Raw genomic sequence first — 27,984 nt, forward strand, 5'->3', positions numbered from 1 at the left:
CCGAGGTTCATGCCCTTGAGCAGAATCGAACCCGTGACCCTTCAGTCTTCAGGCTGATGCTCTATCCACTGAGCCAAACTGTATTTTAGCAGTAGTGGTAATTTTTCTGAGAAAACTGTTTTCTCTCTGTTTTTGTCCATTCCTATATCGCTTCTCGGCCTTTTGGCTAAGATCAAGTGTAGTAGATACTTATCAGTTTAATTATATGACAGATTCTTATCAGTTTAATTATATGACACATCCTCTATCTGAGGACATTATATTAAATGTTATTTTTGGAATAGGGAGATGGCATAGGAGCTTGCTCTGTCCACTCCATGCATGGATCCGGTATTGCAGTACCTCCAGGAATGGTGCACAAAAAAAAAAAAAAAAGTCAATGAAAGAAAAGTCTTATCAAATGAACCCCCTCTGCCCTATGTTCGTCATAGACCTCCAGCCTTACCAAGAGTGAAAGCCAGTGATTTCAATGGTCTACAAGGTATTATACCTCCTGTCCCCCACTCCTATCCTTATGTCCTATTATTCACTCAACTTCTCACTCCCAGCCATCCCAGCTTCCTGTAGTTCCTTGAACAGGCTTTGTGACTGGTACTTTCTGACCGAAATGGTTCCTCTTTCTGGCTTACCTGCTCCTTCAGTGGCTTTACAAATCTCTACCACTATTCAACAAATTATATGTTTTATTGTTAATGTCTTCTCACTCGAATATAAGCACCAAGGTGGGCATTTTTGTTACTTTTTGTTCACTGCTCTATTCTTGGTGCTGCCCACGTGGTAGATAATAAAACTTGTAGAATGAATATGTAGGCAAACATTTCCCTGAGTTTGTTACATGGATTTGTTTTATGTCTTCTGCCATGCAAAACCTTTATTTATATACATCCGTCAGTTTTGAAAAAATTCCTTTTATTATTTTTTTTAAAGGCTCAACTTTTGCTGCCTCAAGGACCACGCTTTTGACCTTATTTTTTACTTTATTAAACTTAGGTGGAACATTTCAAACATCCCCAAGGCTACATCTCATTAACCCTCGCTCGCCAATTCCTTTAAGGCAGAGACGTGCTTTTATTTTCCCAGACTCTCCAGAGTCTGCCAGGACCTAAGCAACCTCAGAGAAAGTGTTTCTAAAGAATGATCGCTTGGTACGAGGGCTCCTCCCCGGGCAGCGGCCCCTCAGACCCCCCCCCCCCTCGCCCTACACAGGCCCGGAGGCGGTGGTTCCGGAAGCCGAGAAGGCGTTGGTTTGTCCGGGCTTTTCCTGCCAGGCCAGGCCTTCCCGCGGACACGTTTTCCGCCACCTCCAGACGCGGGTCTGGCCTGAGCGGCCAGAACGGGAGATGCTCTGACTTCCGACTGACCCGTTTTCCCTCGGGGCCTGGGCATCCCGGCTCCACCCGGGGCGGGGGCGGCCGCCGGGACTAGGCCGCTCGGCTGTCGGCGCTCGCGTACCCACTCCTCCAGCCCTCCTCTCCCCCTCCCCTCGGCGGTGGCGGTTGGTCGCGCGCCGCCGTCCTGCTCCCGCCCCTCCGTTAACGAGCGGGCGCTAGGCCCTCTGGGATTGGCTGCGTCTGTGTACAATCTTCCTTCGGCCCTCTGATTGGCTGCAGGGCGCGCGGAATGCGAGCCCTGATTGGCTAAATCGGGGCGCCTGCGCGGCGGGGTTCTCGGTCGCCAGCCATTCCTGGGAGGACAGCCGGCCGGCCGGACGTCTCGCTAGTCGCTTGCGGAGAGGCCCCGGCTCTCCGGGAAGGCGGCTGCGGCGGCGCCATGAAGATATTCGTGGGGAACGTCGATGGAGCGGATACGACGCCGGAGGAGCTGGCAGCCCTCTTCGCGCCCTACGGCACCGTCATGAGCTGCGCCGTCATGAAGCAGTTCGCCTTCGTGCACATGCGCGAGAACGCGGGCGCGCTGCGCGCCATCGAGGCCCTGCATGGCCACGAGCTGCGGCCTGGGCGCGCGCTCGTGGTGGAGATGTCGCGCCCACGGCCTCTTAACACTTGGAAGATTTTCGTGGGCAATGTGTCGGCTGCGTGCACGAGCCAGGAGTTGCGTAGCCTTTTTGAGCGCCGCGGACGCGTCATCGAGTGTGACGTGGTGAAAGGTAACGCGGAGGCGCGCCTGGGGGCGGGCGCGCGCGGGGCACGCTGCTTGTAGCCACGCCCCTTTCCCCCGGGGTCGGTCACTGCGCGGCTTTTTTGGGGGCGGGGGGTCCGGGGGGCAGAGTCCGCGGGAGCGAGGCCGGAGTTGTGGGGGCGCGATGGGTCGGATCACCCCCCTCCCCTGCGGCCCAGGCACCATTTACGGCCCGGGAGGAAGCGGCTCGGGGTGGGAGCCGCGGCCAGGGGCCGAGCTGCGGGGCCGGGGACGCGCCTGCGAGACTCGCTCGTGTACCGGGGGCGCGCCTTCCACCGTTCTTCTGGGCCTGGCGCCGAGCGGACATTGGGCAGTGACGGGCGCAAGCCGGATCACGGATCGGGGAAGATGGCTCCGCTTCCCCAGACGTCGGTCAGAGCGTGGGAAGAGGGAAAAGGTGGGGGCTGACGCCCCGAGACTGCCCTCGTGTACCCTCCCGGTGAATGCTCGCGAGCGGAAGGTAACGGGGCCCTCTGACGTTCCTCGGGCTGGGGCCTTTTTAGTGTTTTGTGGCCTGGGGCACTTGTGGGCATAGTCACTCGTGGGTACGAGAGGGGCCCCTTCCTAACCACTTTGGCCTTTCAGCACCGTTAGGTGGGATAGGCGTGGCAACTCTGCGCTGTCCAACACCCTCCAGTTAGACCCCCCCTCCCCACCCCTTTGGACTCGATTTCACATCTATATACCGGAAATCCCGACTTTTCGAATGTGGAAGGAAGCTTATTTTATGAAGGCCCCTTCTCCGTAGACTTAATTTGCCAAACCTGTGCCCCCCGGGCAGTGTCATTCTTTTACAAGCCTGGCGATTTTGCAAGGGGACAGACTCCGTGGCTGAGGGAAGGGAAACCTGGGGAGGCGCCTGTGAGAGGTCTTCCTTAAACATTCCTACGGTAAACAGGTTTACTTACTAGTTGACTTTGCTCGGCTAGTCTAATCTTCAGGGCAGATCCCTGAGTTTGCCTTTTAAACTTTGAGAAAAATGTATCACCATAGTTTAGGCCCGACCTCCATTTTGGAACCTCGTTGATTTTTTAGGGTTCTTGCTCCCTAAGCTCTTTTTGTTTTATGTTGGCAGCGTTTCGGGGGGACAGCCCTTGCGTGAGTGGCTAGTCTCTGCTCCTCTGGCGAACAGGTCAGAGTTAACCTTGCCCTGCCATCTCTGAGGATGCGACCTGGGAGTATCTGATCCGTGCTCATAGCCCTGTGGGAGAGTTTGAGGATAGGGAAGACCTGTGGGTGCAGGTGCTGACTTCCACTGATTTCCTTTATTTGCTGTCCTTCCTGTAACCGTGGGAAATGTGAAGGATTGGTCTCCACTCCTAGGATCGGTTATTTGTTCTGCATTAATGCTACATTCTATTTTCCTCAACTCAGGTCATGCAAGTCCACGACTCTCCGGATTCAGGCTCCTGCTGGGTGCTCTGGGGCAGGCTGTACGGGCACGGGTTTTTGCTTTTGTGTGGAGGAAAGGAGTAGGAAGGGCCTCAGAGTGCGCACCTGGCCAGGAATGGGTGGGAGTGTGTCTGGCTCATTATGGGAATTCTGTGTCTAATTGACCTATTTTATTTGATTTTTTTGTAGTTGTTAGGCAGGATGGCTACGACATTGGAATCTAGAAAGTGGCATCTTCAGGGTCAGTTTCCTTGGGACTCATTGGTCAACGCTTGCTTTCAGGTGGTAGGGAAAGCAGAGCGGTGTTTAGAACTCGTGGCTGGAGAATGAAAGCTGTGTGTGCATTGTCCCTTTGTAAACATTTGATTAGCAGAAATGCCTTGATTTCCTCAGGGAGTGGTGGTCAGCTGGTATTTGTGGTTATGCAGATATGGAACACCTCCTGATAGACATTGCTATAAGGGACTGTGGGGAAGATTTTAGCTTGATAGACTTCGCTGATGCCTTTCCGCGTCCTTGGGATGAAGGGAAGTGGAGATTTAAGTTGGGAATGTAGAAGAAACTGGCTCTGACTCTATAAAGAGCTTATTTCTTGGGCTGGGAATGGGCATTTTATTGAATCTGTGTTGGCTGTCAGACCTTGGAAAAGCACAAGAAACTTGGCATAGCTCAGGAAAGCCAGCTGTTTTATTTTACAGGGGGAAAACAGTTGCTTGGTTCCCCCAGGAGCTTAGATACGATTTGATTTGTAGAGTAAAAATCTCCAGCAACAGCAGATTACAACCACTTTGCACAGCTATCTTCTATTGGGTGTAGAAAGATGAAGAAAGAGAATCAGTCCCTGCCAACTAGGAACCGTTTAGACTTCAGGGAGGCCTAAAGGAAGGAGAGGAAACCCTTTCCTGTCCTTTGTGTGTGTGCATTCTTTTCTTCTATACGTAGCTCTGTAGTTTCAAGGTAGAGATTTTTACTCTTAGGGTAAGAGTGCTCATTTCTCGGGGTTCTGTTAACTCGGTACCAGGAGAATTGTCATGCCACCAGGTAGTCGGAGAGCCGGGAAACACGGCTCGCCTTTCCCTTTAAACGCAGTCGTTTCCATCGCAGGTCACTTCCGTGAGCTAGCTCTCCCGGTGGAGGGTCTTTGGAGCTCTCTAGGTCTGTGTTTTCTCTCTTGTCCTAGGAGTAGTCGGGTTCCCGGAATCCTTGATAGGGTTAGGCCTGTGAGTGGCTGTTCACTGATAGGATTGGTTAGCCTGATATGATTGAGTCATGTGGATAACTTATTCCCTCCAATATCAGGCTTAGGAAATTTCTGGAATAAACTGGTTATAATTGTATCTGATGGCTTTAAAAAATGAGGTGTATAGCTCTGGTGGGCGGTCAATGGAATTGTACATGTGAAAGCCCAATTTTCAAATTTCACAACTTGATCTCCTAAGAAAACCTGACTAAGTAGGGAGTAGACAGTCCTGTTCTTGTAAACCCATTGAAACTTTTTGTTGTGTGTTTATTTCCCAGCTCATTCTATCTCAGGCTAGCCTGGAAGGTAGTGTGGTTCTGACTGTTCCCTCCCAGTGCTGGGAGGTCCCCCCATTCTCCTCAATCTGCCCACAAGCTCCTGCTTTCTGTTGCCGCTGTATTCTCTGGTTGGTGACCTTCTCATGAGGGTCAGCTCATTCTCTGCTTTTAACAAGATTTCCAACCACCAGCACCTATTTTTTGCTCACTCTACCCAAAGTGGAGGTGAGAGATCAGAGGACAATTCTGTGGTGTCCTCTGGCTAGGCCAAGAGAAACACTTTTTAAAAATATATGTTTATTGATGAGAGAGACAGACAGACAGACAGACAGGCACAGGAAGAAAGAAGCATCTCGGCTACTTCCCCTTCGCGCAGTGGCTGGGGATCCAAATCACACCCTAGGTATGCTCTGACGAATCAGTCCAGCAGCCTCCTTTTGGGATGATGCTTCAACCAACTGAGCCACCAATCAGGTTTGGAAAGGAACATTTTTGCTTTTCACAATTGGTAGATAAGGAATCAGGTTCTGGCCATGGGAATATGAAGACAGAGTGTAATAGTTCAATTTATACTTTTTAAAAATATATATATTGAGTTTTTACAGAGAGGGAGGGAGAAGGATAGAGAGTTAGAAACGTTGATGGGAGAGAAACATCGATCAGCTGCCTCCTGCACCCCCCCCATTAGGGATGTGCTCACAACCAATGTACGTGCCCTTGACCAGAATGGAACCCGGGACCCTTTAGTCCACAGGCTGACACTCTATCCACTGAGCCAAACCGGTTAGGGCTCAATTTGTACTTTTATCATCTCTGGCCAGTTCCAAGTATACACGTACAGGTGGCATTGTGTCTAGTGTTTTATTAGAGATGGAAGATAATCTGTGGGAAATGAGACTGTAGTTATTCCTAGGATTGAATTATCATAATCCTTTATCATGTTATTTTTACTTTATAAGACACTTGTATCTTTTCTTTTTTTAAAATTGATTTTTGAGAGAGGAAGGGAGAGGGATATATATATAGAGAAACATCGATTTGCCATCTCCTGCATGTTCCTTACCTGGGGATTAAGCCTGCAATCCACGCATGTGCCCTGTCCAGGAATCAATTGGTGACCTCTTGGTTCATGGGCTTCAATCACTGAGCTTTACTGGCTGGGCCTATCTTCTCATTTGAATTTCCTAATTCTGAGGTAGATAAGACAGATTAGTTAGATAGAGAAATAATAGATAAGTCCTTTAAGAGCTTATAGGAAGTCAGTGATGTTTGGATCTCTAACTAAAGACGTTTAGGTCCTAGCCCAGGATTCCTTGTGCAATACCATACTTCTGACTTCCACCTGTTGATTAAATTTTATTCTTATTTGTATGTGAGTCGGTTGGTGGTATTGCCTTAGATTCAGGGAAATGACTTGCTCTATAGAGGCAGCAAGAGAGGGCATCCCAGTATGAAAGTTTCTAGAAATTAGGACACTTGTTTATGACCATTAAAAATAATTCTTATCTCCAAGAATGGAACCTTACTAATTTCATCCAGGTAGTTCTATATTTCCTAAACTGATAGGAGACGGGTGGGTTCCTGGTACTTTATATCTTAAAGTAGCCGTGTAGGTCCAGATGTTAACTGAATGGCTTTATTTTCCACAAGCATGATCTTATCACCGTTCTTCATATCCTGCTTATACTGTTAAGGTTGTGAGTTTGAATATGATAAAGAATTTCTTCCCACTCCTTTCTTTCCTAAAATTTTCTTTCTGTGTGGTAGATACATGGGTCTTTGAGATCAACATCCAATTAAAAAAATTATTGATTTCAGAGAAGGGATAAGGAGAGAGAAACATCAGTAATAGATAATCATTGATCGGCTGCTTCCTGCAACCTTACACTGATGATCAAGCTCATAATTGACCCTGGTTCATAGGTCAGCACTCAACCACTGGGCCACACCAGCCAAGCAAAATCAGCGTCCTATTTTAGAGCCTATCCCACCACAGCTCATTCAGATCCTGAGTGAGGACCTCGGGGGTGACTTTAGCAGAGCCTGCTTGCTGTAGTAATTGCCTTAAAGCTGAGAATCAAGTCTTCCCTGTGAACGGAGGAGACCTGGGCCTGAGCTCAGCCAGGGGCCTGGTTTGCATTCCCACACCCTGTGGGTTTACATGGGGTCCAGCTTCTCCCCTCTCTAGTCACATTGGTATACAGTCTTGCCTTATTCGTTGACTTCTTAGGAATAGACTGTGTGTAGTGACTGGTATGGAAAGTTGGGATTCTGTTCATGGATCTAACACATTTTGATTTGGGGTAAGCCATATCAGTTCTCACCTGTAAAATGGGGTGAATGATCCTTTGTCCTGCCTACCTCACAGGATTGTCGTGAGGTCCCGTGCACGGAAGTGCTTTGGAAACTGGGAAGTGCTTTGGGAAAAGGGGAGATCGTGTTAGAATCTCATGCACTGTGCAGTGCAGTCTAGCTGTTTTGCTTTAATTGGACCCTAGGCTGAGACATGAATCATGCCAAGACATAAGTAGTTATTTCCAGTGTTTGAGTATTAAGCCTCAAAGGTGAGCTGTAGTGTTTGGTGACCTTGGGCTAGAGAATACTGGATAATTGAGAGATCCAGACACCGTTTTGCGTTTTGGTTTATACTTACAGGAGCTGTGAAGATTTTTATCCTGTGTTGCAGTTCATCTTTGCTCTTTCTTCTCTCACCAGGAAGTTGGGTGAGGTGGCAGGGAAAGGGAAGAATGGGGAGAAGGTCAAAGGCAAAGGTGGCTGCTTGGGACGGTCAGAAGCTCTGTATGTGACCTAACTCCTGGAGAGGAGGGTGTAGAGGCCTGGAGATAGTTGGCAACAGCTGGGTGCCGTTGCTGTGTCCAGTGTGGGGCCCACTGGGTAGCATGCCCTGCCTCCCTAATTGCTAACCCTCTGTCTGCTGCTTTATCAGACTACGCGTTTGTTCACATGGAGAAGGAAGCCGATGCCAAAGCCGCCATCGCGCAGCTCAACGGCAAAGAAGTGAAGGGCAAGCGCATCAACGTGGAACTCTCAACCAAGGGTCAGAAGAAGGGGCCTGCTGGCCTGGCTGTGCAGCCTGGGGACAAGACCAAGAAACCGGGGGCTGGGGATACGGCATTCCCTGCAGCTGGTGGCTTCTCGGCCACCTTCGACTACCAGCAGGCTTTTGGCAACAGCACTGGTGGCTTTGATGGGCAAGCCCGTCAGCCCACACCGCCCTTCTTTGGTCGCGACCGCAGCCCCCTGCGCCGTTCACCTCCCCGAGCCTCCTACGTGGCTCCGCTGACGGCCCAGCCCGCCACCTACAGGGCCCAGCCCTCAGTGTCCCTGGGAGCCGCCTACAGGGCGCAGCCTTCTGCCTCTTTGGGTGTCGGCTATCGGACTCAGCCCATGACAGCCCAGGCAGCCTCGTACCGCGCTCAGCCCTCCGTCTCCCTTGGGGCCCCGTACCGGGGCCAGCTGGCCAGCCCCAGCTCCCAGTCGGCTGCCGCTTCCTCGCTCGGCCCATACGGTGGAGCCCAGCCCTCAGCCCTCTCCTCCTATGGGGGCCAGGCAGCTGCGGCTTCCTCACTCAACTCCTACGGGGCGCAGGGCTCCTCCCTGGCCTCCTATGCTAGCCAGCCTTCCTCTTACGGCGCCCAGGCGGCCTCTTCCTACGGGGTCCGTGCGGCTGCTTCCTCCTACAGCGCCCAGGGAGCAGCTTCCTCCCTCGGCTCCTATGGGGCCCAGGCAGCCTCCTACGGGGCCCAGTCTGCAGCCTCCTCCCTGGCTTATGGGGCCCAGGCAGCTTCTTACAATGCCCAGGCCTCAGCCTCTTACAATGCACAGTCTGCCCCGTATGCTGCACAGCAGGCTGCTTCCTACTCTTCCCAGCCCGCTGCCTATGTGGCACAGCCAGGCACGGCTGCTGCCTACGCCAGCCAGCCGGCTGCCTACGCCGCGCAGGCCGCTACCCCCATGGCTGGGTCCTATGGGGCCCAGCCAGTTGTTCAGACACAGCTGAATAGTTACGGGGCTCAAGCATCAATGGGCCTGTCAGGCTCCTATGGGGCTCAGTCAGCTGCTGCGGCCACTGGTTCCTACGGTGCTGCCGCTGCGTACGGGGCCCAGCCTTCGGCCTCCCTGGCAGGGCCTTACCGCACTCAGTCATCGGCCTCGTTGGCTGCTTCTTATGCTGCCCAGCAGCATCCCCAGGCTGCTGCCTCCTACCGCGGCCAGCCGGGCAGTGCCTATGACGGGGCAGGCCAGCCGTCTGCAGCCTACCTATCCATGTCCCAGGGGGCCGTTGCCAACGCCAACAGCACCCCGCCGCCCTATGAGCGTACCCGCCTCTCCCCACCCCGGGCCAGCTACGACGATCCCTACAAAAAGGCTGTCGCCATGTCGAAAAGGTACTGTATGCCCCCCTGCCACTGCCCCCAGCTGGGGCTTAGGTCAGGGGGCTGAGGTTGGCATGGGAGGGAAACTGGAGCCATCGGTCCCTCCCTTGATCTTGTCTGTTCCCGTGGGATGTCCAAAGGCTGAAGGGGATGGTGTGTGTGAACTTTCCTGGTCACCAGGGTTCAGGTGGAGCCCAGTGCTCAGCCTGGGGTGGTACCAGCTAGTTAGGCCGGGAAAAGGGTCACATGTCTAGGCTGGCCCCGGCTGCCATTGGAGCCACGGCCTGCAAGACTGTGGCCTGCAGCCTTTCCCACCGTCCGGAGGATCCGTGGCCTGTCCTGTGGTTGTCCTGGCTCTGGTGGGGGAGGGTTGGCACTCATTGGCTGAAGGCACGGTGTACGAGGTGCGTCCACTCGGGGGGAGCGGGACCTTGCTTTCGTCCGCCGTTCTGTTGGTAAACAACCACGGTCTTTCTGCGCAGGACCCGAGGGAGGGGATAGCTTGTGGTTTGGGATACCGACCACAGTCCACCGTGGCCAGTTCAGAGGGGAGGGCTTCAGTGCGGGCTTGGCTTCCCACTGAGCTGAGCCAGGCTTGATTTCCTGCCCTGGATAGGGTGCTGAGCCTTCTGACAAATTCTTGTCTGTTGGAACCAGTGTGATCACACCCTCCCTATCCCCATTGGCATCTCCCCCATGCCCACCTGGAGCCCTCCCCTCAATTGTCTCATTCACCAACTGTCTTCTTCTCTCGACTAGGTATGGTTCCGACCGGCGTTTAGCCGAGCTCTCTGATTACCGCCGTTTATCAGAGTCGCAGCTTTCGTTCCGCCGCTCGCCGACAAAGTCCTCGCTGGATTACCGTCGCCTGCCCGATGCTCATTCCGATTACGCACGCTATTCGGGCTCCTATAATGATTACCTGCGGGCCGCTCAAATGCACTCTGGCTACCAGCGCCGCATGTAGGGCCGTCCTGGGGCCGGGCGTTACAGGGAGGGAAGGAGAGAAGTGGGGCAGGGTGCAGACCTGGGTTCAAACCACTGGCCCACACCTCTCCCACTTGTGGTTTTTCATCCCCTCTACCATGTGGGCCTTCCCAGGAGACGATCCTTTTGAGTGTTTGGTAGTAACCTACTTTGTTCCTTCGCCTCAGCAGCAAATCTTGCTACTGGCTCTAGATCTGCGGTTCCCCTGCCTCCCATCTCCCAGATGGGAGTTTCTTTTGTTTTTATTTTTTCCCGGCTCCCTTTTATTTTTGTGCGCGACGTTTAAGGTTGTCTGGATGGGAAATCAACCGGCAGCGGAGGTCGCGGCGCCTTTTTCTTTTTAGCTATGACGGAGACCAGGAAAGGGTTAGCTTAACCATTTCCTACACGCCAAGCTGTGCCAGCAGTCCAGGGGACTCTGTCTGTCCCTCTAAGGCTGTGTTGAGACTGAGTTCCTGCTGGGATAGTCAGTTGGTTTATGTCCAAATTCCTACCGACTCCTGATGTTCTAGCTGACGCTGAGCCGCACAGTCCCACTCCCTATTTCCTCAAGTAGGTGGTGTTAGAAAAACTTAATTTTTTTCCCCTTTTGTATGGACTACAAATAAAACTTGGGGCAATTTGCAGTTTGGAAACCTGATTGTCATTGTCTTGATTGCACTCAGTTTCAGAGGAGCCAGTTTGACATCCAGGAAGACATGATGGCCAAAGGGAAGGCAGCCACAGAACCCAGGGCAGATGAGGAAGGGGATTTGACATGGAAATCAGAATGATTTCTCTTCTGCCCAAAGGGATTTTGCTCATGGTCTGTCCTGCTAGTCTGCCATCTTTAAGAATGGATTGTCCAGACCAACTAGCTTAGGCTTCTTCAGCCCTCAACTCGATTTAATCACACCCAATGCAGAAAACGCGTTGCCCATTTTTCTCTCTATGCTTGACCATTTTTCTTGACTTGTTTCCAGTTGAGAAACAACATGTACTGCAGCAGGGGGGTTCTGGGGTTTGGCTTCTCAAGTGAGAAGCGGGGAAAGGACTACTTTGGCGCTTATGAAACTAGTGGATCCTTCAGGCCGTGGGCTCAGGGGACTCCTGGGACTGGGAAGGGAAGGGAGCCGGTAGTGGGTGGGGGAATGTTGGTGTCTGATGCTGCCCTGTGGCTGGAGAAAGGAGGGATGGACAATTGGAAGAAGGTATGGGAGATTCTGGTCACACACCTGATATTTTGCCGGTTGAACATCACCATGGCGTATCCTTCCTGCGTCTGCCCACCGCCTATCATCACGGTCACCTGAGACTCACTCTGCCTGTCTCCGTTTACTAGGGTTTCCAGATGTTTACTTGCTGGGCTTATATTTGAAGCTGTCATGATAGACAGACTCTGGGAATGGGTTGAGGTGCAAGCATAACCAAATAGGGATGCTGGAATTAAAGACCATTTCTATACTTTAACTCAAGAGCTGGACATGGAGAGGACCTGGCCAAAAACGAGGGAATTCCAGCCAGGGATGAGATGGGAGGCTCATGTTTAATGATGGGTGATTGGAAGAAGAATGGTTGGATACTGGGGTTCCTTTGGGTAAGGCGATTTTGGGGAGGTGTGTAAATCAGTCAAGTGGAGTTCAGGCGGCCTTCACCGGTTTCCTGTGAGTTTGCCTGTGACAGAGTAGTTTTCCCCAGCTGTTCTCTCTGTCCATGGGCAAAAGCAAATGGATGACCTTTATAATCATGAGCCCTTGTGGATGCTTATTTACTAGGGTAATCTTGGGTACTGGGACCATAACTCCGTTTTTTTTCTTCCTGCTCACCACTTTGCCTTCAGATGCTTCGCTGCTCCTTTTAATTTCTTTGCAGGATTGGAGTTGGGGGGAGTTTGCTAGTTTTCTTCTCACTTTTCTGCACTGAGGGTTCAGCTAACAAGCTTAGCTCTGGTTGTTACCCTGGAAAATGAGAGTTGATTGATTATAAGGCTGTGATTGTGGCCTGTGTATTAATAATGTTTGTCAATGTGGCTTTCTGTCTTCCTTTCTCCAGCGAGGGTTCCTATGGAAAACTGCTTAATGCGCTCTTGGGGCCAGTTCTGTATTGTTAGCACAAATTCTTCAGGTTGACCTGGCCTAGATGATCACTCTGCCTGTCATCTTCAGTGCGGATGCCTCAGCCCTGAGCTTCTCATTGTGGAAGCCTGAAGGAGCTACCACTTTGTTCTTTCTTGCAGATGGTTGTAAAATTCCCTCTCCTCTGAAATTATGCCACCTGTGTTCACCCTATAGCCCTATGCTTTGCTTTTGTGGACTTTTGATTTTCAGGGTCCTATAACTTGGAGATGGTTGGGTTGAGTGAATAGGATGACAGACATTTGTGTTCTGGGAAGAGGGGTAGGGATATGGGCTCCCAGCATCCTTCAGATCTTCGCACTTTTCTGTCTATTACCTCTACAACTTGAAGCTTCAGTTCATTTATGCCTGGAACAAGACCACTCAGAGGCTTCCTGCCTCGTCAGCCTGCTTTCTGAGGTTTGGACCTTGTTTGAAATTCTGTCTGGGGTAGACCTGGGGTTTCTCCCCCCGTTACTGGAGATAATGGGATTATCACTGGATGGTCATGTGATATCCCTTTGGGTAGGCAACCTTTCTAGTCATGCCTATCAGTTAAGCTGCATGGAAGTCCATACACAGACTGTTGGTTCTCTGGTCATATTCTATTAAGCCAAGTAAGCTGACTAATGTGGGATGGCTGAGGTTATAATGAAAATAAATGTCCTAGATTTATGCACTAATATGCTATTTAATGTGGGTAATAGAGAAGGTAAGATAGGTGGCAGGTGGAAAATGTATATTTACCCAAATTCTATAGGTCATAAAGGATCCCTGGTCGGATAGGTCAGTTGCTTACTGCATCATCCTAATGTGGGTTTGATCCCTTATCAGGACACTTACAAGAGTCAACCAATGGCCGAAACCAGTTTGGCTCAGTGAATAGAGCATTGGCCTGCAGACTCAAGGGTCCTAGGTTTGATTCTGATCAAGGGTATGTACCTTGGTTGCAGGCACATCCCCTGTAGGGGGTGTGCAGGAGGCGGCTGATGGATGTTCTTTCTCATCGATGCTTCTAGTTCTCTATCCCTCTCCCTTCCTCTCTGTAAAAAATCAATAAAATATTTTTTTTAAAAAAGTCAACCAATGAATGCATACATAAGTGGAATTAAAAATCGATGTCTCTCTCTAAAAAAAACAAAACAAAACAAAAAAACAACACACACCACAGTTAAAAAAATAAAAGAATCTGAAGTTCCTAGAAAAAAGAATTCTTAAATGACTTAGTTCTTTAAGTCTAGCTCTAAGTCATTTGAAATACTGTGTCTGTCATGCTGGAAATACAGTATTTAGTAATGGAGCCTTTGGACTGATCTTGAGGAATTTATAGTCCAGGGAAGCAGGATCTACCTTATTGAGCTAGTTCCAGGAATAAGCAATGCTAAGGGAGTTTGATAAGTTAGGAAGGAGAAGATGGGGCAGTCAGTTATTAGAGAAAACTTTCTGGAGTTAGGATTTGATTGAAAACTAACTTAGCACCGAGAGAATGACTAAGGGGTGTTGGTCATTCTCTAAAATTAGTTTTCCTGAGTTTGAATCCTGGTTCTACCACTTAGCTGTGTGATCTTGAACATGTCAGGAACTCTACCTCAGTTTTCTCAGCTATAAGATGGAGACAATAGCTAAGATTTATTGAAGCATAGGCTTTTCATATATTAACTTAATTGCAACCCAAATGCATTGGGTATTCCTAAACCTGTTTTGTAAATGGATAAGTTGAGGCTATAGTTTAGTAACTTTTCTTAAGATCATTTGGTTAGAAAGTAGTAGATCAAAGAGTTGGACCACCCAGGACTTGTAAACATTAGGATAATACTACTGTTGGAAGGGTCACATGAGGACATGTCACAAGTATAGGTCCTATATAGTCACTGCTCATCGTTCTGTGCTGTCCATCTCATAGACATGAGCTAGGACATTCTAGGGAGTTGGAATGGCCTGGTGGAGCACACAGCTGAGCAAAGGAATTTGGATGTAGTTGTGCAATATATCGAGTAACAGTGAAGGCAGTGGATTTATTTTTATTGATTTCAGAGAGGAAGGAAGAGAGAGTGATAGAAACGATGAGAGAGTCATTGATCAGCTGTGTACTGCACACTCCCTACTGTGGGGATCTAGCTCTCAACCTGGGCATGTGACTTTGGCCAGAATTGAACCTGGGACCCTTTAGTCCACAGGTCAATGCTCTATCCACTGAGCCAAACCGGCGCAGGGGTCTTCAAACTACGGCCCGCGGGCCACATGCGGCCCGCAGAGGAGTCTGATCCGGCCCGCCAGGTTTTTTGGGCAGTGAGCGCAGCCAAGGTGTTACAGTAGGAATTAGTAGTTCATATAGTCCGGCCCTCCAGCTCTCTGAGGGACCGTGATCTGGCCCCCACTTTAAAAAGTTTGAGGACCCCTGGCTAGGGCAAGGCAGTGGATTCTGCAGCGCAAGGTACCTAGGAATAGTAGGTCACTAGACCACACCAGCTTGGGCCACTTCCATTCTTGGGCAACAGTGTTCATTGTCTTGGGAACAGATTCTCCTGGATATGGAGAGGAAAGGCAGTGGGCTTGCGAATACATTAAGGGGAGGCTAGGAGCGTGTAGCTGGGAGTGGGATTGGAGTTCCCTCTGAACCTCCCTGAAGAATACTGGCTTTTAATTTGAGGTTATTTACTATGTGTGTAAACTGTATTTGCTCCTCAGGGTGTGAAGTTAACACAGATTGCTTACTCCTATTTGAGTGGATTTAACTGACACCACCAGTGTTTCCTTCCCCACATTTGGACTTGTCCCTTGTTTTCCTTTCAAGAGCCCAGGCTCCAGGTTCTTTCATTCCATCAAGATCTGCAGTCAGAACATATAACTATGCTTAACTCTAACAGAACATTAGATTTCTAGATGACTTTGGACAAGTCAGTATACTTTTTAGGGGCTTAGTAACCCGATCAGCAAATTAAAAATAAGTAAAATGACATCTACATGTTTCAGACACGGTACTTTTAAAACATCACATTCAGTCCCATTTTCTATAGCTGAGGTAGTAAGGTAGAAAATTTGGGACTAGATGTCTTTAGTTAAAGGTTTAATGGGGCCAAAACCTGTTTGTCTCAGTGGATAGAGCGTCAATCTGCGGACTGAAGGGTCCCGGGTTGGATTCCGGTCAAGGGCATGTGCCTTGGATGCAGGTGGCAGCTGATCGATGATTCTCTCTCGTTGATGGTTCTGACTCTATCCCTCTCTTCCTCTCTGTAAAAAATCAATAAAATATATTTAAAAAAAAAGTTTAATGGAAAAATAAAAATAGAAATTCTTTAATCATTTTTCAGGTATAAACATTAAGCTCCTTTAGTACTTGGTAAAATACAGTTGGTTAGATGAACATTATGGAAACACTTGAGCTATAAATTTTCCTACCTAAAGCTCTGTTAAGCATTTGTCGGCATTTGTCAAGTTGGTAATCCTGGTGATGAAATACTGTAGCATAGGTTACCTCCTGGCTTTGGGGCACCTGCTTGTTTTTTATTTATTTAAAAAAAATTTTTTTTATTGATTTCAGAGGGAAAGAGAGAAGGGAGAGAAATAGAAACATCAATGATGATAGAAATCATTGATGTGCTGCCTCCTAAACGCTCCCCTACTGGGGATTGAGCCCACAACGTGGGCATGTGCCCTTGACCGGAATCGAACCCAGGCCCCTTCAGTTCGCAGTCTAATGCTTATCCACTGAGATAAACCAGCTAGAGTGCACCTGCTTCTTTTTAGAAATAAGTATCCATCTTCAGCTGAGATTAACTGAGTCATTCCATCCATCTTCAGCTGATATTATCCAGTCATTTCTTTTGGTCATCAAGAAGTTAACATGCATTCATTCATTTATTTGTTAACTTAGTCAACAAGTTTGAGTACCCACCATGTGTCAGATGCCATTCAACACCGGACATAGGGAATAAGAATAGGCCCTGTCTTTATAGAACAAGTATTTGCTTGAGAAAGGTGAGAGGAGGGCAGAAGATGAATAAACAAGTAGGATTTCAAGTGGATTTGAAGTATTTGGAAAAATAACTTGGATTCATGGGATAGAGTGCCAAGGTAGGGCTGGAGTCGGGAAATGTCTTTAGGTGGGTGGAGAGTAAAGACCCGGAGAAGGAGCATTACAGTCTGAGGTGGGACAAAAGGAAGTGCGCTGGAACCTAGTTGGGAGTGGTAGTGAGGAGTGTGTGTTGGGGCGGTGAGGGGGGGGGTGTTGGTTGGTAAAGAGATTGGGATATTCTGGCAAGAACCAGATTGGGTGGGGTGAGTTTGAAAGTTTTCAAATTGCAATGGGACTTAAAAAGGGGGATGATTTAATGTGGTTTAGTGAGTTGGAGAACTTGGCAAAGGAAACATAACAACCTAGAGACCTTTCAGAAGGTAACTCAAATAATTGGTTTGGGAAATGGGATTGGGCAGTGGTTTTACAAACTGGCTTAAATTGTGATCCTGTGGACTTGGAGAGATTACTAGTTTTACAGAGCTGATTTCATATATACTTGGGGTTTTGGAAGAAAGTTCATCTTCAGGGCATTTAGGACTCAAATATTTTGGAAGATCAAACAGAGGTGCTGAGAGGATTTTTTTACCAGACATTTCCCTGTTCAGATGGTTTGTAACCACCTCCTGATGCTGGCCCCTCCAACATGGAGTTGCTTGTCTTCTTCACTGATCATATGGCCTTTACTCAGTATCAGCATCACAGTCCACAATGAAAATGGGTCAATATTAGTGACCACCACACGTGTAAATATTGCAGTTTGGGGTTTTTAATTAAGAAATTTTTTTTATTGATTTCTTTTTACAGAGAGGAAGAGAGAGGGATAGAGAGCTAGAAACATCGATGAGAGAGAATCATCGACCAGCTGCCTCCTGCACACCCCCTACTGGGGATGTGCCCGTAACCAAAGTACCCTGTTTCCCCGAAAATAAGACAGTGTCTTATATTAATTTTTGCTCCCAAAGATGCACTAGATCTTATTTTCAGGGGATGTCTTATTTTTCCATGTGCTAGGTCTTATTTTCGGAAGATGTCTTATTTTCTGGGAAACACGGTACATGCCCTTGACCGGAATGAACGGGACCTTTCAGTCCGCAGGCCAATTCTCTATCCACTGAGCCAAACCGGTTTCGGCCAGTTTGGGGTTTTTAGGTGCTTACCTTTTCCCACTCTAGAATAAGTGATTGTCCAGTTTTCCACTATTTGATTTTGGAGACATGTCAGGGTATTTGTTTTATATATATATTTCAGAGAGGAGGGGAGAGAGATAGAAACAACAATGGTGACAATCATTGATCTGTTGCCTCCTGCACGATCCCCACCAGGGATCAAGCCTGCAACCCGGGCATGTGCCCTGACTGGGAATGAACGCCCAACCTCACCAGCAGGGCGGCTGTCAGGTTTTAAAACCCGCCTTTCTGTTTATGACCCGCCCCTTTTTGGGGGACTGCTTTGGGTGGTAGTATGTTCTGTTGTCATCTCCACTGCTGCTGATCCTTTCCTCCTGAACAATTCATTGATTTTATGTTTTAAGTTCTTCCACCGGTATTCGTCATGCCCCTCATCAACTCCCTCTAAAAGCTGCCTTGCAAAGGGGTCCTTGCCTGCACAATGAATATGGGGTTATGTGAAGAAGCCAGAGGACAAGAAAGAAAATGTGATGAGGGAACTGGACCCTCTGGGGAACGTTTTGATTGTATTTTGTGTGTAGCTGATTGTGATTAGGCTCTTCTCTCTAAGCTCCATTCTAGGGGTTTAAACTTACAGCTCTGGCTGACGGTACCCAATAAAATAAAATAAAGAAACGTTTCTGCTCCAGTTTTTTCTCAGGGCTGGGTGGGGTGTTTTCTCAGTTTCCATGGCCGCAGATACAGAAGCTGCTGCTTCATCTTGGACTCCAGGAGGAAACTTCTCTAACTTCTCGGCGTCTCCTGAGTAAAGCAGCCCCAGCCAGGCCGGTCATTGGCCATTACCCCGTAACCGAACCTGCGTCCATTCACCGTTTAGAGTTCCTTTTATTACCACCTGTGAACATAGTTTTAATGTAGGGGCGCTCCGGGTCTCCAGGGCAACAGGATGGATCTTGGTCAAAGGGGGAGGTTGATTTCTTAGAAGTGAAACGCTTCTTTATTACCAACTTTTGGGTCTGCATTAAGGTCTGGTCCGCAACATCCGGGCTGCACGGGGTGTTTTGGGAAGTTAGAGGGAGAAATTTGGAGTGGAAGGCAAAAGAGAGCGCGGAATACCGTCGGGTGTGGACGAGGAAGTGGCGAATGAAGCTTAACAAAGTTGGCGCCCTGGAGCTAGAGACCGCCACGCCTAGGCCCTAACGCGCTCACCTAATGGCGGGTCGAGCCCCGCGGGCGTGCCCCACGTTCGTAGTTCCGCCCTCAAGCCAGCCTCTCGCCCAATCAGTGACTCCGGCTTCGCGAGGTTGGTGCTCATTGGCTTTCGCCTAAGAACTTGGCGTTACTGACGTTTCCACCTCTTCCCGGCCTCTCAGGTGATTGGCGTTCATGTCAACCAATCAGGAAGAGGATCTGCGCGAACGCCTGCCTCTTACTTTCCTGAGTGGCCAATCGGTGGTAGGCTCACCTCCCCCTTTCTACCCAGAGTCACTGCTGCGACTGCCGCCATTTTAGCGTTTTGTCAGAAGCATCGGCGCCGCGAGGAAGAGTTCCTGCTGGTTCCCGTGCGGGTGAGAGACTCCGACGCCCTCCCCTGTCTTTATTTCGCTGTTAAATCCCCTCTCACTCCCTCGGGCTTCAGGAGTGTCCTAGCGGGGCCGCGGCCGCCGCGCCGGTAACAGCCGAGCTCGGTGCTCGGCGTTTGGCGGTAAGCGTAGAGCGTCCCTTCCCCCACGGCCTCCCCCGAGAGTACCGCGCGCCCCCCCCCTGCCCGAGCCGACCTGCCCCGGCTGCTTGCCTCAGGTTCCGCCGCGGTGACCGCGCTTCCCGCAGCCTGAGGGGCGGCAAACGCAGAGCGAGGATTTCCTGGCCCGGAGGTGGTGTCTGGCCCGTGAGCGCGGAGCCCCCTTTTCGGGCCGCGCGTTTCTCCTTCCGCGGGAGCCGGACCGGCGTTCCGAGCGCACCCGGCGCTCCCGGTCCTTCCCTCAGCCCCTCGCCCCGGCCCGTCAGCCCGGGCCTCCTTCCGAAGGAAACTCAGACCCGCTATTGTAAGGCCCACTTTCCGGAAATGGTGGCCACTCGGTTAGAAGAGCCGATTCTTAATTTCAGGCGGTCAGTCCAGCCAGCCAGCGGTGAGACCTTTGTTTTCTGAGGCTCCTCGTGATGGATGGAAAGGCCCGTTCTCAGTTCCCGCAGCGCTGCTCTTCTGCTTTATCCCCTTTCCCGTGTGACACTCTCACCGAGTCCTTTGTGTGTTAGGGCCCCTCAGGCACACTCATTCTCAGGCCTGTAGCCGGCACCGGACGGGCCTCCTCATTCCCGCTTCCCTTTGCTATTGCTCGGAGGCGGTTTTGTGAGAGGGAACCCTGTTTGGAAACATGTTAGAGGGAAAGAAGACAACAGTATTACTTTTTAAATTGGTGTGGGCCCGAGGTCTTGTTAAAATTGTTTCCTCTCGCCCCGGCAGTGTCGAGATGGTGAAGCTGTTCATCGGAAACCTGCCCCGGGAGGCCACCGAGCAGGAGATCCGCTCGCTCTTCGAGCAGTACGGGAAGGTGCTGGAATGTGACATCATTAAGAACTACGGCTTCGTGCACATAGAGGACAAGACGGCGGCCGAAGATGCCATCCGCAACCTGCACCACTACAAGCTGCACGGGGTGAACATCAACGTGGAGGCCAGCAAGAACAAGAGCAAAACCTCCACCAAGTTACACGTGGGCAATATCAGCCCCACTTGTACCAACCAGGAGCTGCGGGCCAAGTTTGAGGAGTACGGCCCGGTCATCGAATGTGACATCGTGAAAGATTACGCCTTCGTCCACATGGAGCGGGCCGAGGACGCGGTCGAGGCCATCAGGGGCCTTGACAACACAGAGTTTCAAGGTGAACCACCCTCTGGGGAAGAGGGCTGAGCACAGGCTGGGTGCGGAAAGTAGGCTGGATCGATCAAGGGAGGTGTGGGGTGGAGAAATACAGCTGGTGGCTGGCTGGCTGATGGCGAAGAGTAAGTAATGGACCTGAAAGAATGCTTGGGGTTTAGAGGCTTTACCTTAGCAAATCAAGGCTCTGGGAGGAAAAGCCATTTGGCTTTAGTTTGGAGCCCCTAAGGCCTTTTTTTTTTTTTTTTTTTTTTTTTTGCCTATTAGTGCAGCATTCCTTTCTTAAGGGTTGCCTAGTGATTTTGTATTGGGGGCAAGGGCAGGGGGCGGGCAGCACAGTACAGGCCTGCCTGGGAGGTACTCAGTTCAGTTCCAGACCACTGCAGTGAAGCAGTAGGGCAATAAAGGGAGTCAAAGCGAGTTGCAATCTTTTTGGTGGTGGAGAGTTTTCAATTTGAAAAAAAGAAAAATGTTTGAAAGCATGATAAAGCAAGGTATGCCAGTATCAGATTTATGCATCATTTTTTTATTCGAAGAAACTGGCAAAAGATGTTTCAGCAACACATTTAAGAGTAGAATCCCTGTTAAACTCTCCGCCTCATCCCAATTCATAATTTTTCAGTAAAGATGATTAGTCTTTAGATAATTGGTGTCTTTTTTTTTTTTTTTTAAGTATATTTTTATTGATTTCAGAGAGGAAGAGAGAGAGAGAAATAGAAACGTCCATGATGAGGGAGGATCGTTGATTGGCTGTCTCCTGCACACCTACACTGGAGACCGAGCACGCAAGCCCCAAACCCTGAAACCCTTCAGGTGTTTTTAAAGGGTTGCTTCTGGTGCTGTTACCAAGATTGTTTGTTTTGAAGATGAGGCCACTTTACAATTAAAAGGCTAGTTTCAGGATTTCTGAGGAGGAGGTACTGAGATATGGGGGGAGGCAGTAGTGGCAGGGTTTTCTCACTGGTTGGGGGAGGGTGGACTGTACAGTCCTTCGTGAATAGAGCACTTTCTTGAACAGAGGGGTGACTGGATGGATTGTTGTAGTGTGCCTGAAGGGCGGTGTGAGTGATGCTTGCACTGTCACTGTATTTGGAAGGTGGCTCTTCTTGGTTTAAGATCTAATCTGTGCCAAGAGTAGCAATCGTGAAGGGGGTGGTAACCATGGTGAGTTAACTCTTCTTTTACCCCCTTTGCCCCCAGTGTCAAAAAAGCCCTTTCCATTTGATTGTAAATTATTGGGTTAGTCCCACAACTCCTTGCTACACTTTTAACCTACGTTCCAACCTTTTTGGTCCAAACCAGGTAGTGGCCGCTGCTTTTCCTGTTGCTGCTATCTTTGCTGTTTATTTCCCTCAAATTGGACCTTTCTTAGAGCTGGAGGTCTGATCGTTCCCCCAAGTAATCGTGGGTGTTGCTGTGCTTTAATTATTGAGGAGAAATGTCACAGGTCTCTAGAGTTTAGCTTGTTTTCCTTTTTAATTGGTAAGTTGAGAATTATTTCGTGTCAACAACTTAATTGGGAGAAAACGCAGCTCTTGTGGAGGATTTGTGGCCTGACACCTAATTTTTGGACACCCTTTTATACTTACGTGCAGTCACAGAAGAGGTGGTGGTGTCTGCTTGTAGCAGTTCTGTGTAAGGAGGGACAAATCCTTTAGCATTGAACTCCAGGCTCTCTGTTACCTATACTTATTCTTGTCCTATTTTTCTTACTATCTGCCATTCTCCTTAATGCTGCCTAGTAGAGTTTTATGTAGAATAACATTTTATATTAGTGGTCCTTTCCCGTTTCAGTTTCTCAATATTGGGTATAGAGCTGACCCTTGAACAACACGAGGCTTAGGGCCGCTGGCTCACTCCACATTCGAAAATCCTAGTATTTCAGTTGGCCTTCTGCATAAGTGGATTCCCACCCTCAGTTGAAAATACAGTTGGCTCTTGGGACAATATTGGTTTGAATTTTGTGGACATAAGGGGGCCCATGCAGTTCAAACCCATTTTGTTAAAGGGTGAACTGTATTTATTGTTTGTCATAAAAAATAGAGATTTTTATTTTATTTTTACTTTTAAATGTATTTTATTGATTTTTTTACAGAGAGGAAGGGAGACGGATAGAGAGCTAGAAACATCCATGAGAGAGAAACTTTAGCTGCCTCCACACCCCCACTGGGGACTGGAATCAAACCTGGGACCCTTCAGTCCACAGACTGACACTATCCACAGGGCCAACATATAGATATTTTAAAAACTAGCTTATCTCAGGACATTTAATAATGATCTTATATATCTTGGATGTACTTGGTTGGTTACTTGGTTACACTTATTTCTTTTATTTTGTTGGATGCCAAGTGGCCTTGTGGGCAAATGCCAGAGGGACATAGGTTAGCACCTTAAAGCACTCATCTTAACTCTTAACCTGCAGCCTACACTCACCAATGTGTAACCATGGCTTTTTTAGTGTTTTGACCCTCTGCCTCTTCCTTTTCTAGCCTCACATAACCTAATTTTAATTTTGCAGGTGAAATTGTGTATTTATTACTTTCTGTAATGTTAAATGAACAGATGACCTGTTGACTCTCCCCTAGTTCTCACCCTTCACTTCGTTGACATCTGCATGTTTGGTTGCATCACAGCCAGTAGCGTTGGAAAGTTCTTGCTGGCCTTTTGCTTACCATTAAATTGGTGATCATGTAAGGTGGAAACTGCTTCTGTGAAAAGTTTTAAAAGTTAAACTTTTTTTTTTTAATTTAAACTTTTAGAGAAAAATGTTTTTGTTGTTGCTTTCTTTTTGGTTAGGTTTTCAGAAGTGATATTTTGCATTCCTGAATGCAAATTGTAATTTTTGTCAAAAATATAGTAATAAGTGCATATTCTTAGAATCTCAGATCCCTAGTTTAAAGGGGAAAAGTACTTTAAACCTTGCTAAAATGAACAGATTGGTCCACCGACTAATATTACTGGTTATTCACTTTTCACATCCTTCCTTCCATATTTTTCATAATCTTTTTAAAAATTCAGGCAACTTGAGAACTCGGTCCTGGTTCCTTTGATTCCACGAGGGGTCATCTAAGTTAGTTGTCAGATTGTCAAGTACCCTTGTTAGGAGGAATGGCAGAACCAGTTAATGAGTGGGCGGTCCTTCAACTGGTATTTCACTCTTCTTCCCCCAGTTCATGAGCGTTTTCCCCAAAATCGGAAAATCGCCTGTCACACTCAGTGATCAAGTCTGGATCAGCCTCGGTTAGGGTTAACTTCAGAGTCTTTTTATTCCCTCTGATTTTGGAGAGGGGCGGAAGTCTGGGGGCGCTAGTCTTTGCATTCCTTTGCTTAATGAAATCAGAGCCTCTGATAGTGAAGATGGGAGTTCCAGAATCTTGCTGAGCAATCTTGTGGTTTCTTTTGACATTTGGTGGTCCACTGTTCAGAGGAGTTTTTATACACAGTTATTTGGTACAGAATGAGATACTTGTTTTTGTGCAAGAGTGGTTTCTTTCTTAAGCATTACACTGGTGTTAGGTGTTAGAGTGGAAACATTTCTTCATCTAATCTTTGTCTGAAATCAGGTCACTATACTAAATTTATTTATTGGACTTTATAAAAAAAACACACCTGGCATTGAGTCCTGCATTAGCATTGTGGAGGTAAGCCATGGCTATGACCAGTGTCGGGGGTAGGGGCCGGGGCTATGACTAAGAGTGATAGCAACCCTTCTTGCATCTGTTTCTTCAAGGCAAACGAATGCACGTGCAGTTGTCCACCAGCCGGCTTAGGACTGCGCCCGGGATGGGAGACCAGAGCGGCTGCTATCGGTGCGGGAAAGAGGGGCACTGGTCCAAAGAGTGTCCGATAGATCGTTCGGGCCGCGTGGCAGACTTTACCGAGCAGTATAATGAGCAATACGGAGCCGTGCGCACACCTTACACCATGAGCTATGGGGAGTCGTTGTATTACAACAACGCGTACGGAGCGCTCGATGCCTACTACAAGCGCTGCCGTGCCGCCCGCTCCTATGAGGCGGTGGCGGCTGCAGCTGCCTCCGCGTATAATTACGCAGAGCAGACCTTGTCCCAGCTGCCACAAGTCCAGAACACAGCCATGGCCAATCACCTCACCTCCACCTCTCTCGATCCCTACGATCGACACCTGTTGCCGACCTCGGGAGCTGCTGCTACAGCCGCTGCTGCTGTTACTGCAGCTTCCTCTTCATATTACGGGCGGGATCGGAGCCCCCTGCGTCGCGCTACAGCCCCAGTCCCCACTGTTGGAGAGGGCTACGGTTACGGGCATGACAATCAGTTGTCCCAAGCTTCAGCGGCCGCGCGGAATTCCCTGTACAACATGGCCCGGTATGAGCGGGAGCAGTACGCAGACCGGGCACAGTACGCAGAGCGGGCGCAGTACGCAGACCGGGCACAGTATGCAGATCGGTCCCAGTACGATCGGGCGCAGTACGATCGGGCGCGGTATTCAGCCTTTTAAAGCTTGAGGTGAGAGCGGTGGGGTGTCACCTGTTCTGGTTTTGCCGTCCCTCCTACAGCCTAAAGGCTCCAGTTAGGCTGCTCTGCTTGCTTGCTTTTGCAGGGTTAAGGTAAGGTAACTAGCATGGTTCAGAGGCTAGGAAAAAGTCCTAACGAGTTAACTTTCTGAAATATGTAAACACCCTTACCACTCACAGCTATTTTTCCAGGGATCCTGGTAGTAGGAGTCCATCTGATTCAGTGTCTGGAAAAACAGAATGGTGAGATGAATCTTGGGTCACACCTATGTGCTATAAATGAACTGAAACTAAGACCCAGACATTTAGACTAAGGTGTTTTGTTTTTTTTCAGAGCCTTTGTTGAAATTTCTAGGTATGTGACATTACTAAGGTCTGCAAGTTCCTGTTCTGCTTTGTAATGTGTGACAGGTCTGATTATGACCTGTAGTGATAAAATCGATAACTGTATAGTTAACTGGTCATCACTGCTCAAGTCCCAGTTACTATGAAGACTACCCAAATGGCAGCATCACAATCTTGAAGCAGCATATTTCTGACATTCCTGAACAGTTCATCCACTATGAACTTTATAAAAAACCTTATTTGATGTTAGGTTGGGGCAGAGAGGAGAAAGGGTATCTTTAATTTATAAAATTGAGTTCGATAAGGAATCTAGGGCATAGACTCAAACCTCCTCCTCCACACAGCTCAAGATTCATTTCCTGAAGAGTGCACCCATTCCATTGCTTTATCTTAGAATCTGTCCTGTAAGAACCTGTTTACTTTGTTCTATAAACTGTCCCCACAGGGTTAGATTGGACATCTCTCCACTTCTTAAAGATAGATATTATGTATACACACCTGTTAATTTTATTCTCCAGGGTTGGGAGTTTTTCTTTAAGCCAGTGATTTTTTTTTTTTAATACACATTTTTAAAATATATTTTTTTGATTCTTCAGAGGAAGGGAAAGAGATAGAGACCTAGAAACATCGATCAGCTGCCTCCTGCACACCCCCTACTGGGGATGTGCCCGCAACCAAAGGCACATGCCCTTGAACGGAATCAAACCTGGGACCTTTCAGTCCACAAGCCAACGCTCTATCCACTGAGCCAGACCGGTTTCGGCTAAGCCAGTGATTTTCAATCCATATGCTCAAGAGTTTTAAAAACATAATACACTGACCTCTTTTCCCTTAGATCAGTGGTCGCCAGCTGGTAGCCTGTGAGGTCCAAAAGGTTGGCGACCATTGGGAAACCTTTGGAGCAGCAGGTGTGGCTGGCGACCGCTGCCTTAGAAGGTTAAATGATAAAAATAACAGCCAGCACAACAGTAGCTGTCCAGGGTGAATGAGTCAAAATTATACCTTTATTTTTTGTCAGCTGGACAAAAGGTACACTTTTTGGTGTGCCACAGAATTCTAGTAATCGGTTTATGTGTGCCATGAGCTGAAAATCGCTGCCTTAACTAGATTTTCCCACTAATTATGGGCATTTAATTCTCTTGAACTACCAGCTCTACCTCGAGTCCTCTGGCATTTTCCTATATCTACACATTTTGAGTCCCATGAGCCATTTGGTTTTACTGGAGAATATTGTGATGCTTGCCAGCGTGGGCTCCAGGTGTCTGAGATTGCTGTTGCATTAAAGGGTGATTCATAATGCCCTTTCGTTTTGCGCATTCCCCAGTGTGCCCCACACATTGGGCAGAAGGTATGTAACTTGCCTAGGGTTATTAGGTAGGAAATTACTCAGGGCTGGAAAAGAAACTGTGTATAGTCCACAAATGCCCTCTAGTACATTCTTAAGCAGAGTGGGATGTCCTCAGGTCTTACAGTTTGTTGAATTGATGCTGCTTTTGCCTCGATTTTGAATGGTCTGCAACTTGGACCTTGGTAGTAACTTGGACCTTGGTAGTAACTCCCAGATTCAAACATACTTTTGACTTTTTACCCCAGAGAGCTAATTGGAACCTTTCCCTTTTCCCTGCCTTCTACATACAGTTGGTGACGTGGAATTACTTTCTCTGAGAAATGCTAATGTTAACATCAAGGGAAATGCAATTTTTTACCTACTCTCATGAAAGAAAACTTAAAATTTACTCTAAAGAAAAGCCCCAGACTGGGATTGCTTGGCCTTCCTAGTTATTCTCTGGCCTCCAGGCTTTTTCCCCTTTAGAGAGTATTGTGATACATACTGGAGCTGGGTACAAGTAAGTAAACTTACGGAAGTCATGTTACCAGACTTTGTAGAGATGTTCTTGGAGGTTTTAAGTGGGAAAGGCCTTTTGAGCTTTGCTGTAAAGCCCCTGTGTTGTGCTCTCTTTCAGGTGGGATGTGTGTGGGCTGAAATCCCACGCTGCGGTTGTGCATGAGAATACGCCCTTCATGGTACCCGTCTCCGGGAAGTTCTCGGCTCTGTGCGTTCAGTCCCTCAGGAATCGTGGACCTTAATTTACCTTGCTAAGTTCAGACCACCTCTTCTTTTCCTCCTTCCTGCCCATCTTCCTGTTCTTCCTGTCCTTCAATACTTCTGTAGCTTCCCTTTCATGTTCTGTTCCTAGCAGGCCTCGTTGAGTGCAGAAACTGGTGGGGCTGTGCCATCTCCTCACCTCCTGCTTCCAACTGTGTTGGATTTGGGAATGACCCTGGTGAGCGTGTCACTGCCTCTGAGTCTTTGGCCCAAAGGCTTGTGGCAGGTGGCACAAAGAGTTGGATCACTTTGTTTTTCTTTCCAGTGAAATAAATGGTTTTTCAACTTAGGAATATGTGTGCTGTGAGAGAGTTCTTGTTTGGCCTCATTTGTCCCCGGAAAAGAGAGGAGGATGTAAAGTTTGACATTCAGCTCTGGGAGGACATCACTGTTTACTTTCTTTATGGTAAAAGGTAAAAGGGTTAATACAGAAGGACAGAGCCAGGCAGCCTTATTCCAGTAAAGACTTACGTACCCCCATCGGTCC

At 48.4% G+C, this 27,984-nt stretch overlaps 1 protein-coding gene across 1 annotated transcript; it reads left to right on the plus strand.

The window, feature by feature from the left end:
* The first annotated feature begins 1,659 nt into the window (after positions 1-1,659).
* Positions 1,660-27,786, plus strand: RBM14 (RNA binding motif protein 14). The gene is made up of 9 exons (XM_084895716.1): positions 1,660-2,107; positions 7,997-9,458; positions 10,206-10,409; positions 19,155-19,239; positions 19,311-19,376; positions 19,502-19,716; positions 20,136-20,554; positions 24,281-25,037; positions 27,355-27,786. The coding sequence occupies exons 1-8, from the start codon at positions 1,771-1,773 to the stop codon at positions 25,027-25,029; spliced, it is 3,537 nt and encodes a 1,178-aa protein (XP_084751842.1). The 5' UTR covers positions 1,660-1,770; the 3' UTR covers positions 25,030-25,037; positions 27,355-27,786.
* The last annotated feature ends 198 nt before the right edge of the window (positions 27,787-27,984 follow it).

This window comes from Pipistrellus hanaki, assembly GCF_964339955.1.
Source record: "Pipistrellus hanaki genome assembly, chromosome: 9".
Taxonomy (NCBI): Eukaryota; Metazoa; Chordata; class Mammalia; order Chiroptera; family Vespertilionidae; genus Pipistrellus; species Pipistrellus hanaki.

Excerpts from the sequence above, each read along its gene's own strand:
- RBM14 (XM_084895716.1), top strand. The coding sequence starts at position 1,771 with ATGAAGATATTCGTGGGGAACGTCGATGGAGCGGATACGACGCCGGAG. Across the intron at positions 10,410-19,154 it reads TCTGGCTACCAGCGCCGCAT|AGTCACTGCTGCGACTGCCG; the intron begins GTAGGGCCGTCC and ends CTTTCTACCCAG. Across the intron at positions 19,377-19,501 it reads TCGGTGCTCGGCGTTTGGCG|CCTGAGGGGCGGCAAACGCA; the intron begins GTAAGCGTAGAG and ends CGCTTCCCGCAG.